General features: G+C 36.6%; 1 protein-coding gene across 7 annotated transcripts in view; it reads right to left on the bottom strand.

The window, feature by feature from the left end:
• Window positions 1–15,959, bottom strand: part of RUNDC3B (RUN domain containing 3B) — a 154,642-nt gene that overhangs the window by 63,389 nt on the left and 75,294 nt on the right. For 6 of the 7 annotated variants that reach the window (XM_065884466.1, XM_065884469.1, XM_065884463.1 and 3 more), the window contains 2 exons: window positions 5,938–6,027; window positions 3,483–3,563 (listed from right to left, as the gene is read on the bottom strand). In XM_065884466.1, coding sequence (XP_065740538.1) covers window positions 3,483–3,563; window positions 5,938–6,027 — 171 coding nt within the window. The remainder of the gene's footprint in view (window positions 1–3,482; window positions 3,564–5,937; window positions 6,028–15,959) is intronic. The other variant, XM_065884467.1, reaches the window with a different exon arrangement.

Here is a 15,959-nt window from a genome sequence, read left to right as displayed (position 1 = left end):
CACAAGAAAAATCTCAAATAAATAATCTAACGTTACACCTACAGCAATTAGAGAAAGAAGAACAAAGAAAACCCAAAGTTAGTAGAAGGAAAGAAATCATAGAGACTTCACTGGTGGCACAGTGGTTAAGAATCCTCCTGCCAATGCAGGGGACACTGGTTCAAGCCCTGGTCTGGGAAGATGCCACATGGCACGGAGCAACTAAGCCTGTGCACCACAACTACTGAGCCTGCACTCTAGAGCCCGCAAGCCACAACTACTGAAGCCTGCGTGCCACAACCTAAAGCCCGTGTGCCTAGAGCCCATGCTTTGCAACAAGAGAAGCCACCACAATGAGAGGCCCAGGCACCACAACAAAGAGTAGCCCCTGCTCGCCGCAACTAGAGAAAGCCTGCGCACAGCAACAAAGACCCAATGCAGCCAGAAATAAATAATAAATAAATACAATTAAAAAAAAAATTCAACACCCATTTATGATAAAAACTCTCCAGAAAGCGGGCATAGAGGGAACCTTCCTCAACCTAATAAAAGCCATATATCACAAACCCACAGCGAACATCATTCTCAATGGTGAAAAACTGAAACCATTTCCTCTAAGGTCAGGAACAAGATAAGGATGTCCACTCTCGCCACTATTATTCAACATAGTGTTGGAAAACCTAGCCACAGCAATCAGAGAAGAAAAAGAAATAAAAGGAATACAAATTAGAAAAGAAGATGTAAAACTGTCACTGTTTGCCGATGACATGATACTATACATAGAAAATCCTAAAGATGCCACCAGGAAACTACTAGAACTAATCAATGAATTTGGTAGGGTTGTAGGATACAAAATTAATGCACAGAAATCTCTTGCATTCCTATACAGTAACAATGAAAGATCAGAAAGAGAAATTAAGGAAACAATCCCATTTACCATTGCAACAAAAAGAATAAAATACCTAGGAATAAACCTACCTACCTAAGGAGGCAAGAGACCTGTAATCAGGAAACTATAAAACACTGATGAAAGAAATCAAAGATAACATAAACAGATGGAGAGATATACCATGCTCCTGGATTGGAAGAATCAATATTGTGAAAATGGCTGTACTACACCCAAAGCAATCTACAGGTTCAATGCAATCCCTATCAAATTACCAATGGCATTTTTTACAGAACTACAACAAAAAATTTTACAATGTGTATGGAAACACAAAACACCCTGAATAGCCAAGGCAATCTTGAGAAAGAAAACACAGAGCTGCAGGAATCAGGCTCCCTGACTTCAGACTATATATACTACAAAGCTACAGTAATCAGGACAGTATAGTACTGGCACAAAAACAGAAATATAGATCAATGGAACAGGATAGAAAGCTGAGAGATAAACCCACGCACATATGGTCACCTTATCTTTGATAAAGAAGGCAAGAATATACAATGGAGAAATGACAGCCTCTTAAATAACTGGTGCTGGGAAAACTGGACAGGTACATGTAAAAGTATGAGATTAGATCACTCCCTAACACCATACACAAAAATAAGCTCAAAATGGATTAAAGACCTAAATGTAAGGCCAGAAACTATCACACTCTTAGAGGAAAACATAGGAGAACACTCTATGACATAAATCACAGCAAGATCCTTTTTGACCCACCTCCTAGAGTAAGGGAAATAAAAACAAACAAATCGGACCTAATGAAACTTCAAAGCTTTTGCACAGCAAAGGAAACCATAAACAAGACCAAAAGACAACCCTCAGAATGGGAGAAAATATTTGCAAATGAAACAATGGACAAAAGATTAATCTCCAAAATATATAAGCAGCTCACGCAGCTAAATATCACAAAACCAAACAACCCAATTCAAAAATGGGTGGAAGACCTAAATAGACATTTCTCCAAAGGAAATATACAGATGGCCAACAAATACATGAAAAGATGCTCAGCATCACTAATCATTAGAGAAATGCAAATCAAAACCACAATGAGGTATCAGCTCACACGGGTCAGAAAGACCATCATCAAAAAATCTAGAAAAAATAAGTGCTGGAGAGGGTGTGGAGAAAAGGGAACCCTCCTACACTGTTGGTGGGAATGTAAACTGACACAGCTACTATGGAGAACAGTATGGAGTTTCCTTAAAAACACTAAAAATAGAACTACCATATGACCCAGCAATCCCACTACTGGACATATACTCTGAGAAAACCATAATTCAAAAAGAGTCATGTACCACAATGTTCATTGCAGCACTATTTACAATAGCCAGGACATGGATGCAACCTAAACGTCCACTGACAGATAAATGGATAAAGAAGATGTGGCACATATATATAATGGAATATTACTCAGCCATAAAAAGGAACAAAATTGAGTTATTTGTAGTGAGGTGGATGGACCTAGAATCTGTCATACAGAGTGAAGTAAGTCAGAAAGAGAAAAACAAATACCAGGTGGGTGGGAAGTCTGGGGAAAAAAAAAAAAAAAAACAAATACCATATGCTAATGCATATGTATGGCATTTCAAAAAGTGGTACTCATGAACCTAGTGGCAGGGCAGGCATAAAGACACAGACGTAGAGAATGCCCTTGAGGGCACAAGGGGGGAAGGGTTAGCTGTGACAAAGTGAGAGAGTAGCACTGACATATATACACTACCAAATGTAAAGTAGATAGCTAGTGGGAAGCTGCTGCACAGCACAGGGAGATCAGCTCAGTGCTTTGTGACCACCTAGAGGGGTGGCATAGGGAGGGTGGGAGGGAGGCGCAAGAGGGAGGGGATATGGGGATATATGTATACATATAGCTGATTCACTTTGTTGTACAGCAGAAACTAACACAACACTGTAAAGCATTTATACTCCAATAAAGATGTGAAAAAGAAAGAAGTATATAAAGATCATTATTCTATTTGGGAAGTCAATTATGCAAGAAGATCTTCAGAATATCTTTAGATTTCATCTGATTAATTTTCAATGCTGATGAGATTATGGAAAATCCATAACTCTCACAAAATACTGGTAGTAGGATAAACTGATACAACTCTAAGAACAGACTTTAAGAGCCACAAAATTTTTCACTGTACTTACCTGAATAACTCTATAAATGCACAACAGAAACAAAAGGAAAATTTATTTGCACAAAAATGTTCATTATTCTTTTCATTATAATGGAGATAAATGAAAAACAATTTAAATAATGAATTATAGTTTTGTAATCTCAATGGACTATTATAGAGCTATTAAAGTTATTATATTGACTACAGCAGTAGAAATACATGCTATTTTTTAAAAACTATATTTACACTGGGATTACAATTATGTAAAAACTATATATTTACATATATACTAAAAACACAACTGGAGTTTATATTTTTGAATGATCTCTGATACTGAAATAAATGTTTTATAAAAAGTAGTTTTAATCAGATGAATATATTGCACAAGACATTCAATTATAAATTAAGATTTCAATAACATATTTCAAAATGTCAAATACCTTTGGGTAAACTTCAAATATGGTGTATAGTCTATTACAGCAGGAAAGTTGCCATCTAATCCTTCTCCCTTCAGGCAGAAGCTAAGACAATAGACAGTAAATATATTAATACATTAAAATTTAAATCAAAGTGTTATAAACAATCTCTTGTTAGAGACATTTGTTTCATCAAATTGCAGGTGAATTTCTTATTTGTAATTTAAATGTGACTTGTTATAAACACCTCATAAAGATATTCTACCTTCCATATCAATAACAAAGGCTTGTATGAGTTAATAAAACTGTTACGTAAATATATCATGCAAAAGTAAAATTTACTGAGAAATCTGTTCAAACATTATTTATTTCATACTATCCTCGTCTTTATTAAATTCTTAAGACATCGCTAGAGAATTTTCAGATGAAGCCTTATTCACATTTACAAATTCTCAGGTGACACTTAATATCTCCTAAAAAGAAAATCTCCTAATTAGAAAAAAATTCATCAGGCTTCCCTGGTGGCACAGTGGTTGAGAGCCCGCCTGCCAATTCAGGGTACGTGGGTTTGAGCCCTGGTCCGGGAAGATTCCACATGCCACGGAGCAGCTGGGCCCGTGCGCCACAGCTGCTTAGCCTGTGCTCTGGAGCCCGCAAGCCACAACTACCAAGTCCGCCTGCTACAACTACTGAAGCCCGCGCGCCTAGAGCCCGTGCTCCGCAACAAGAGAAGCCACCTCAATGAGAAGCCTGTGCATTGCAAGGAAGAATAGCCCCTGCTAGCCGCAACTTAAGAAAGCCCACAAGCGGCAACGAAGACCCAGTGCAGCCAAAAATAAATAAATACAATTAATTAATTTTAAAAAAAAAGAAAAAAGAAAAAAATTCATATATGAACCACTACCTTCTGGTTTCTTTGGGAAATGTGCCTGTTGAAATACTTGTTCTAATATGTTAATATCAAGGGTGCAGTATGTATTTTTCCAGAATTGACTAAGGAAAGAATCAAAGTGGCAACATTTTACACGGGCTTTCCTTCATTTATAGAAACATTACTAATGCATCTTTAAGACACTTTCTCTCTATACATTATCAATGGGTTACAATAAGCCAAGAGTTTAGATTCTTAACCCAGTTTTTTTTTTTCCAACCAAAAAATAAATGAAGTTGTATAGTATTTGGACAGAGCCAGCAACATGCCATGTAAAAAGTTAACACCCTTAGAGGGATCATAAAGACAACTTTAAAACTGCATCTATCACATTCATCATAAAGAATTAAGCTAATTAACCCAATCCCACTTATCAAATTTTAAATAGAAGAAAGTTACACTTACAAAGTGAAAAGTATTTTGAAAAAGAAGTGAGTTACTAGAAAAAGTTAACCTCAGTGAAACTGGGTAGCATTATTTTTTAGTTCAAAAATGAACTAAAAATGAAAACTAGATTTTCATTTAAGTTTTATACTTATTTGTTAACATTCTTGTGATATATTTTAAGTGATATATTTAAGTGATATATTTAATGATATATTTAAGTGATATATTTCAATAAAAATATAGGGCTTCCCTGGTGGCGCAGTGATTGAGAGTCCACCTGCCGACGCGGGGGACATGGGTTTGTGCCCCGGTCTGGCAGGATCCCACATGCCACGGAGCAGCTGGGCCTGTGGGCCATGGCTGCTGAGCCTGCGCGTCCAGAGCCTGTGCTCCGCAACGGGAGAGGCCACAGCAGTGAGAGGCCCGCATATATATATACACACACACACACACACACATATATATATATGCATATATATAATACTTCCTTCATTCTCATGTTTCAGTTCTTATTCTAGACAAACCTTTTACTTTTAGTACAATGTAAAATCTTAGATCAATTAAAGAAATGCAAAAGGATGCTGCCATCAACCTAAAAAGAACTTACAATGTCCATTTTTAGTACTTGTAATCTTATTCTGAAATCAATTCATCTTGTTGATAATAAAAGCAAATATTAACAAAATTTTTAATATTTTAGATACAAAATAGGAAACATAACATACCTAAGATAGCCTGTCAATATCCTCTTTATCTCACCACATGAGACAATGAAAATCTTTCTGGATTTGAATCTTCTTTTAGTGTATTTCTTTTTCATTTTAAAGCAGTAGTTGAAAAATACTAAGAGATGAGATCCAAAACCTTCCTTCAGTGCTACCAGAGCGCATGACTTCTCTGCTTGGCAGGATGTGGTCCAAGCTTTCTTTTTACCCAAACTAGAGAGTAAGGTTGTCAGTTCACTCCCTAAGTTTGAGATAGCCTCTGTTTTGAGAGCAAACCTATTTAGAAGACTGATCTCATTCGAAAGGGAACAACATAAATCAAATCAATACCCAACTGTGTGCTTTACTTAGAAAACTGAAAGAAAAGAATCATAAGTAGAAACTATTATGAGGTAGAATAATTTTAAGTCATAATGCATATAGTTAGATGAAATACCTGAAATCAATAGCATTGAGTCCAAGCAGCATGCCAGCAAGCATATTTGCTTCCTCACCCAAGACAATTGCTCCATCTTCATAAAATCTCCTAAAAAATGAAATGGGTGAACACATAAATATTAAAAACTGACTGAAGTTTCATCTACAGAAATCACTTAGAGCCCAAGCTCAAGTAGAAAGAACTAAATTTTATTTGTCACAACAAGAACAAACTTGGATCACTCAAGTCTTGCAGATACTTAGAAAAAAAAGCTGCCACTGTAACAAAGAAAATCATTCTAAGTGCTTATACCTCTCTTAAAAAGAATCCCCAAAGTGACTCATTCAAGGGGTCTACAGTGTCTAGCATTTTTCTCTAAGAGTGAAGCAATATAAATGTCAACTGAAAGGTGGTAAATTCACAGTCATTTATACTGGTCTATTTTCAATACTAGGTAGATTATTATTCTATACGTAGAACAAACACAGACACACATTCTGTTCTTCTGTAATTCCAAAGGTTATTAACTAATTAAGAACTAGTATACCCCAATAAAGATGTTAAAAAAAAAAAGAACTAGGAAGGTGTGATTAATAGTAATTTTTTTTTGATTAATAGTAATTTATGCTAACCTTTAATACTACAATACTAATAGGGCAGATGGGCTAGCAAGGTGGCTGCCTATGAAAAAAAAGTATTCATCATATCTTTGACAAAAAGTGAATATGAATCTATTTTGCTAATTCCTTGAAAGCTTTCTGTTTTGGTCAATGTTAATTTTTAAAATACCAAAGTTCTATTTTAAAATATTTAAAATAAATATTTTGAAAAAAATACTATTTAATATGGGCTTAAGGTATTTTTCCACAAAAGAATGTAAGATCATTGAATTTACTTCTTTTTAAGAATAACAGTATGCAAAAACTAGTTTATGTCCAGTAACAGGGATAATTAAATTGTTATAACTATTTATATTACACATAGTCAACACCACTCTGTAACACCCCTGTAACACTCTGTAACACTAACTAAAAGTTTCTTATTAAAGGAAATTTGTCTTGCTCTTTTCCATATTCATGAGTTTATAAAGGCTGCATGTAAAGTTTATAATACTAGCATCAACACTGAAACAGTCCACAGTTTACCGAATACTTTTACAATCATACTATTTAATAATTGCAAAGCCCATGAAGTAAATGCTGAAGGAATTGTCATTCATTTCAAATTCACCACCAAGAAGTGAGTCAGGTTAAAACAATTTGCCCAAGCTTATGTGGATAAACTTATCAAGGAGGAAAACCAATCCTTCTTACTTTAAGTTCTACATATTTTCTATTAAACCATAATACTTCTTTTAAAACAAAAATATTTAAAGAGAATTTAACCTCTGTAATGGACCTTAAGGAATTTTACATGAATAAAAAGTACAAAGAAAAATAAGAGACTATTTACCCTCTGACAGATGTAAGACTGCCAACAAATACGGTGGGAAGACTAGCTTGGATTAGATGTTTTCTGTTTCCTTGGAAATATGGGAATTGTTTTCATTCATTTACATAAAAGGAGAAAAACTAAAAGTTCCAGCCTAACAAAGATTAGTAAAATAAATGGAAGTAATTTCTACATATTCAACTGAGGTGCTCCACAAAAAGGTAATCTAAGATATATAGATTTGTCTAAAAGATATTTAGACAAATCTATATATCTGAGATCTTGTCCCTGCCCCAATGGCTAAATCGGCTGTTGATTGAATATTTTATCAACTCCTGGAAGAACTATGATTCGAGTGGTTCTAGACCACCACATTCTATGGAACACAGGTGTTTATTCTGGCTTTTGACACTGGCAATCACCCATTATTCCTAGTACTTCCCTATATAAGAAAAGGTCTACTTTTATTTGCTACCTTGAGCCCACCATGTTTTAAAGTACATTCTAGGAGTCAGATCAAAACTATTCTTGCTTGTTCCCTAATGTTAATATTATATTATGAACTAATGAAAAATACCTGAAACAAAAACTAACTGGTTTTTAGAAAAAATTTTAAGCCTAAAGGTCATTTATGTGTGTGTATATCATATTGTTTTACTGAGGTTTTTTGGCTTTTGTTTTACTACTGATTTTTTTAAGCTAACCTATATAAGTGAAGTGCTTGCTATACGTGTAATCAATAATTCCACTCAAATAAAACCAAGCAGGAAGCATAATGCTGCAAAGACCTGATTTAATTTAACAGTCTTCACTGCAACAGAGGGGAAGGGAGGAAAAATGGAAGAGGAAAGGCTAGTTAAGAGAATTGTCCATTGTATGCTGAACTTTTCATTATTAGTCCTGGTTAAAAAAACAAAAAATTTTCAGTAACTGTACTTCTAACTTTGAGATAACAAATTTTTAAAATAATATTTAAAAGAATACTAAGTGATCTGAAAAAGATTATATTTCTATCATTTAATCAAAGAATTAATCAAAGACAACACACTCATTCATGTATATTAGAGAGGCAGAAGCTATTAGGAAAAATTAATTTTATATTCCCTTAATCAAACCAACATATCAATAATTTTGACTGAAAATGTGATTCCTATTATCAATATTTTCAAAGACTTCTAAAGACTAAGCTTTCAATTTCTTCATTTTATCTCATAGAAAAATTGGAACACTAAAAAAGTTTGCTTATATAACCAAGATTATGTAACCCATGAGCCAAGAGCAAAGCCTAAGATGACTAATCCAATAATAGTAAGGTATATACTAAAAAAATTCCCTTTTTTTTGTTGAAAATATTTTTTGTTCTAAAGAAAATATTTTTATGAGCAGGATCTAACAAAAAGAGCATACTGACTTGCAAAAATGTATTATAAATATTGAAAGTACCAAGGTGAAAAATATATTAAATACTTCTGTTTAAAGATTTATATAGTAGACTGTATCTTTAAAGAAGTTTTGTATTTTAGAAGCAAAGGAAAACTGTGAGCAACTATTTGATATTACTGTGGTCTGGAAGAAAAGCTCCCACTTTCTATTAGGTATACTCTTTCCAATTATTTGTATATTGACTAGAAATATATTAGAAACTAGAAAGGTATTTAAAATAATACCCTAATAAGAATAATACTCTTTTTATTAACACATATAATTTAATTTTAGTTGAAATATGTGTCTATAATGCCATCCTTAGTGTTCATGCTGAAAGACTATTTTAAGACCTTTCAGGTACTTCAATAACAAATATCCTCTGGGTGGGATCCAAAGTGAACAACCAGAATAGATGATGGTGATATTGCACAATATCAGGCTTCAAAATTTCCTTTTTTGAGTCATAAGTTATTCCAGACACTAAAAGTGCAATATTAAAATATGAGGAAGCTTATCTTATAGACCAAAGAAATTTCTTTATCAACATCTTGTTCTCTTCCCCAGTTTAGCCCTTACAGAAGAAACTTGAAGGGAGGAGATAAAGAAGATTCTCCCTCATGACACACAAAACAAATTACAGCATTATAAAGAAATGTTCTAAGTCAAATGGAATCAGAATGAAAAACTGGCCAAAAAGTCTCCAAAAGGTCTTGCTAAGAATGTGAGATTCTTTAATTATTTTTATCAATAAGTACATAATATAGCAAGAACTGTGTTGTATCCTATAGATAAAATGGTGAACAAGGTAAACATGACTCCTCTTTATGGAGCTTATAGTCTAGGGGAGAGGACAGGCTGAAAAAAGATAATCAGAGATGGTAAGTAGTATAAAGTAAATAAATAAGTTGTTGAGGTAGAGAAAAATTAAAGGAGAACCCAACTTTGAAGAAAGTCATTAGGAAAGACATTCTCAAGTGTTTAGTCTGAGACCTTAGGCCCAGAGAAGTTTGATCACACAGGGCTCTGTAGGCCACATAACATTAACAATAATTGTAAACATTTACTGAGTGCCAGGCACAGTTGTAAGTGCTTTACATGAATCATCTTGCTTAACTTTACCACCAAATACTATGCCATGGAGGGAGAAAGCAATTTACCCAAGATTCCACAGCCAGAAAGTGGCAAATCCAGGGTCTGACTCCAGGGAATGTATTTGCAGAGCCTGCAGGCTAAAGTAATGAGAAACCATTTCAATGTTTAAAGTGGGAATTGACAGGATCCCTTTTACTTTTAAGAAGACTGGCTGGAAGCTGGGTGGCTACTGGGAGGGGGCAAACTGGAATCTCAGCTGGGAGAGTAGGGGAGTATAAGCAAGAGATGAGAGAGGTATGCATTACTCTTGCAGCCATGGCGATAAAGGTAAACGGGTAGATTCGAGATAGGATCGAAAAGAGTTGCTACTGGAACGACTGGAAAGAATGAAGGAGAGGGGCTTCCCTGGTGGCGCAGTGGTTAACAATCCATCTGCCAATGCAGGGGACACGGGTTCGAGACCCGGTCCGGGAAGATCCCACATGCCATGGAGCAACTAAGCCCGTGCGCCACAACGGCTGAGCCTGCGCTCTAGAGCCTACGAGCCACAGCTACTGAGCCTGCGTGCCTAGAGCCCGTGTTCCGCAACAAGAGAAACCACCGCGATAAGAAACCCGCGCACTGCAACGAAGAGTAGCCCCCGCTCGCCGCAACTAGAGAAAGCCCTCGTGCAGCAACGAAGACCCCATGAAGCCAGAAATCAATTTGTATTTAAAAAAATGAAGGAGAAAGAGGAATCAAATATGAATTTCAGATTCTGACTTCGTCAGCCATGTAAGTAGGGCAGCGAAACCATTTGCCAAGAAGTGGGTCAACAGGGTTGCAGGATGGGGTGGGGCACGGAATCAAGAAATCTGAACTATCTAGCTAGAGGTTTAAATGTGGTGCCACCACCATATAGCTGGTATTTAAAGTTCCAGGGAGATGGATGAAATTCTGAGAAGAGAAAGAAGAGCAGACAACAGAGGACTGAGCCCAGAGAATACTGACACTACAAAGCTGTGAAGAGTAAAAGAAGCCTGAGAAAGAGCAATTACAGAGGGAGAAAGAAAAGCCAGGGAATGCTATATAAGTTAAAAGCAGAGAGGTTTTTCAAGAAACAGGAAGTTTTCAACTATTTTAGCTGTACAATGAAGTACAATGTGGACAGACAAATGTCCATTACGTCTGGGTAGCTTGTGGATTATTGGTATTCTTTTAAAATTATCCTTGGTGGAGTGGTGAGAGGCAGAAGCTGGACGAGAATAAAGAGTGACTCTCAGGTAAGGAGATGAAAGTGTGTATAAAGATTTTTGAGAAGTCTGGTGATGAAGCAGAACATGGAAATGAGCAGTATGAGAAAGAAATGCAGGTTCAAGGGAGAAGTTTTTGCTGTTAAGGTAGGAGATACCAGTATATGCTTCTACGTGGGTGGGAATGATCCAGCAATGGGAAAGAGATTGAGGATGAGGAAAGAGAGAGGTGATAACTAAAGGAAGAAGTGAATGGGGATAGGATCTAGAAGAAAGCAGCCTCTGACAGGAGACACATTCCATCACAACAAAAATGATTGTCTTGGGCTTCCCTGGTGGCGCAGTGGTTGAGAGTCCACCTGCCGATGCAGGGGACACGGGTTCGTGCCCCGGTCCGGGAAGATCCCACATGCCGCGGAGCGGCTGGGCCTGCGCGTCCGGAGCCTGTGCTCCGCAACGGGAGAGGCCACGGCAGTGAGAGGCCCGCGTACCGCAAAAAAAAAAAAGATTGTCTTGATTGTTAATATGATTGTTGTCTTCAGTCTTGACTCCTTGGGCTTTTCATCGGCTGTGGCGAGGTCCAGATCCTCCTCAGCTACCACTTCACAAATGAGGTACTGGGTCCCACAGAACAAGCACATAAGCAAGCACCAGGAGCAGCAGCAGCAGCTTTTCATTCCTCTTTATGGCTGAATAATATTCCACCGCATGGAATGGACATTTTGCTTACCCCTTCATCAGTTGATGGATATTCGGGTTCTCTCGCCTTTCTGGCTCTTATGGATTATGCTGCTGTGAACATCTGTGTACATGTTTTTTTTTGTGAACACATGGTTTTAATTCTCTTGGGTATCTGTATCTATTTATCTAGGATTCATGTGCTGGGACATACAGTAACTCTACGTTTAACTTTATGAGGAATTGCCAGGCTGTTTTTCAAAGTGGTTGCATCATTTTACTTTCCCACAATCAATGTATAATTGTTGCAATGTTTCCACATCCTTGCCAACACTTGTTATTATATATTCTTTTTTTTGTGTGTGTGTGGTACACAGGCCTCTCACTGTTGTGGCCTCTCTCGTTGCGGAGCACAGGCTCCGGACGCACAGGCCCAGCAGCCATGGCTCACGGGCCCAGCCGCTCTACAGCATGTGGGATCCTCCCGGACCGGGGCACGAACCCGTGTCCCCTGCATCGGCAGGCGGACTCTCAACCACTGTGCCACCAGGGAAGCCCATATATGTTCTTTTGATCGTAGCCATCCTAGCAGGTGTGCAGTGGTATCTTGCAGTTTAGATTTGCATTTCCCTGATGCCTACTGATGTTACACATCTTCCTTGTGTTTCTTGGTCATTTGTGTACCTTCTTTGGAAAAATGTCTATTCAGATTCTTTGCCCATTTTAAAATTTAAAAATATTTTATTACTGAGTTTTAAGAGTTCTTCATATATATTTCACAATCAAGTCTCTTATCAGATACAGGCTTTGCAAATATTTTCTCCAGTTCTGTGGATTGTTTTTTCACTTTCTTGAAGATATTCTTCAAAGCGATAAGCTTTACCTTTTGATTCTGTCCAATTTATCTATTTTCCTTTTGCTGCTTGGGTGTTTAGTAACATGTCTAAGAAACTACTATCTAATCCCAGGTCATGCAGATTTACATCTATGTTCTCTTCTAAGAGCTTTACTTTTAGGTCTGAGCCATTTTGAGTTAACTTTATATGTGCTGTGTGGCAGCAGTCCACAAGCACATTTTAATCATGTGTATTTTTTTCATCTTAATAATGTAAAACTTTCAAATTCCTAAAGACCTTCTTAGTTCTTGAAAGGTGTGGTAATTTATCACTACCCCACCTACTCTCCTATCCTTTAGAAAAGTGTTTATCCATTCCTTTTTCTTCCCCCTTTGTGACAGCTGAGTAATTTTGAAGTTTTACTTTATACGTTCCTCTTCTCTTACTCCTACTATCATATCGAGAAGATTAACGCTTTTTGAACACTACTTTTGTCATCATAAATGAAGTACTGTGGTAATAAACAGGATTCCACGCAGTAATTTTTTCTCTACTTTATATTTTCCACAGTTGTTACTTCAAAATCTTACCAGAATATTTTCGATCTTGTTTCAAATGTCACATTTGTATTCTTTAGCTTAACTTTTCTAATTATTTTTCAGGCTACGGGTGAGGAGAAAGTAAAACTTTGAGCAAATTATTCAGTTTCTACCTTACTTCTCTATCTCTAGGTTTTCCCAGTAACCTACCAAAATAAGTCCTTTTTTCTTTTAGCTTGGATTCTCTTCTTGAGTCTGCCAACTTCCCACCTCTGGCTCTTTCCCAATAACACCCCAATCCGTAAACCGTGAAACTCTTCAAGGATTTTTTCAATTGCTCACCAAGATATCCTCCACCATAGCAAAAAGATCACATGAATTTCTCTAATACTTTGGAGCGATCGTCACGTACTTCAGAAGATTTATCGTAGTTGTGCTCCCCACAGTTCCTCTACCCAATCTTATCCTTGGATTTTCACTGATCAGTACTTTCAAGCTGCCTGTCTTAGCTCATGTAGCTCCTCCTTCTGTACTGGGGTAAACACTTGTATCACCATTTTAAAAGACCTCATTACTCTCTATCTGTGAAGAGTAGAACAAGAAGAAATCACTTGATTCAGATACTCTCAAGACTCCTAAAGAATTAGAGATCATTTCTCATTGTTCTACAAGCGCTTATGTCAGGGAGCATCCAGACAAAAGGTAAGGAATAACTCTTCTTTCTAAAAGTACGCTTGTTATTTTACAAACCTAATCTTCCAAATACATATGTTTTCGCTACGGGTTCACAATCAAATTTGTTTATAATTAAGTTTATCTGGTTTGATTTCAGTTAATAAAAAGTAAGTAGTGTAAATAGTTAAAAAAAAAGACTTCGTCTTTTGGCAACTGCCTTTTTTTAGTTAACTTTTAGGATGAGAGTTCTTAAGTAACTACTTACTTCATTTCTTGATAATTACAGAGCCATCATAGTCACATTTAAATACTGTGTATCTGTGTATATAAATATGATGTATTTCTGTGCGTGTATAAACATATACTAAGCCATGTTTCTATGTGAATAATGTATGTTTATATATTGTTACAAGAATATTTTTACTTCATGAACTTTTTACAGCTGAATCACTTCCTTTTTTAAAAAAAAACCCAGCTAATACCTGAAAACAAGGCAAAAAGGATTTCCCTTAAAAAATTTAAGCTACTCACTCTAAAAATAGTCTATTCAAGTACTATTTCTACCCCACCCAATTGTGTAAACTAAGAAACAAGACTAACAACATAGAGAGATTTTTTTCTTAAATTTATTTATTTATTTTTGGCTACACTGGGTCTTCGTTGATGCACGCGGGCTTCCTCTAGTTGCGGCGAGTGGGGGCTACTCTTCGTTGCGGTACGTGGCCTTCTCATTGCAGTGGCTTCTCTTGTTGCGGAGCACGGGCTCTAGGCACGTGGGCTTCAGTAGTTGTGGCACATGGGCTCAGTAGTTGTGGCTCACGTGCTCCAGAGAGCAGGCTCAGTAGTGGTGGCACACAGGCTTAGTTGCTCCGCGGCACGTGGGATCTTCCTGGACCAGGGCTCAAACCCATGTCCCCTGCATTGGCAGGTGGATTCTTAACCACTGCACCACCAGGGAAACCCTAGAGAGATTATTAATGCTTTAATTTCTATTTAGAAAAGACTATCTTGTTATTGTACAGGAGATAATTATGGTATAAACTTGGTTTTGATTTCATTAATTTAGGATTTTTAGGTTTGATCTATGAGATTCTGATACTACTTTTATTTTTGAAGCCTTATTATATTCAATATTTATTATCTTCCATAATTAAACGTATTTATTAGTGATGATAAATAAAACAAATGTTTCATTGCGTAAGATTTATTTCAAATGTCTAAGAGTTTATCATCATCTCACTGTCTATCTTTAGAAATATCTCAAGAGTATCATACTGCTTTAAAAGAATTCAATAAGCATATATCAGATTTACTTTATGCAAATGCTTCTTGGAGTTAAAAGTCTTTATATCCTGGTCAGATTTATAATGATAATTTTTTCTTTGTATCTTCCAAATAAAAAATTTATTGTTTTATTACCTAAAAACGTAAAGACACCTAAGTAAGGATATTGTAATCTGTATTAGCTAGTTAGCTAAAAGAATGTGTCATAATAAAGGCCCAGATTTTCTCACAATCCAAAATGTCAAATATGGCATCAGGACATGAACTTAAGATTCCAGATACATGATTTCTGTATATATATTCCTAATTTTCTGTCAAAACTGGTTTACAGACACTCTCTTCTTTAAGAAATACGATTGATGAGGTAGAAATAAGTATGGTAATTTAGAAGTGTCTAAGGCAGTGCTGTCTGATAGAACTTTCTGCTATGAAGCACTGTTCTATATCTGTGCTGTCCAATTTGGTTGCCATTAACCACAGAAGGCCAGTGAACACCTAAAATGTGATAAAGCAACTGAAGAACTGAGTCAGTAATTTTACTTTTTTAAAAAATAAATTTAGTTATTTTATTTATTTATTTTTGGTTGTGCTGGGTCTTTGTTACTGCGCGTGGGCTTTCTCTAGTTGCGGCGAGTGGGGGCTACTGTTCATTGCGGTGCGCGGGCTTCTCACTGAGGTGGCTTCTCTTGTTGCGGAGCATGGGCTCTAGGTGCACGGGCTTCAGTAGTTGTGGCACGTGGGCTCTACAGTGCAGGCTCAGTAGTTGTGGCCCACAGGCTTCACTGCTCCACGGCATGTGGGATCTTCCTGGATCAGGGCTCAAAACTGTGTCCCCTGCGTCGGCAGGT

Source organism: Phocoena phocoena, chromosome 9, assembly GCF_963924675.1.
Source record: "Phocoena phocoena chromosome 9, mPhoPho1.1, whole genome shotgun sequence".
In the NCBI taxonomy this organism is placed as follows: domain Eukaryota; kingdom Metazoa; phylum Chordata; class Mammalia; order Artiodactyla; family Phocoenidae; genus Phocoena; species Phocoena phocoena.
Note: the sequence above shows the minus strand (reverse complement) of the source record. Positions and strands in the feature narration are given on the sequence as shown.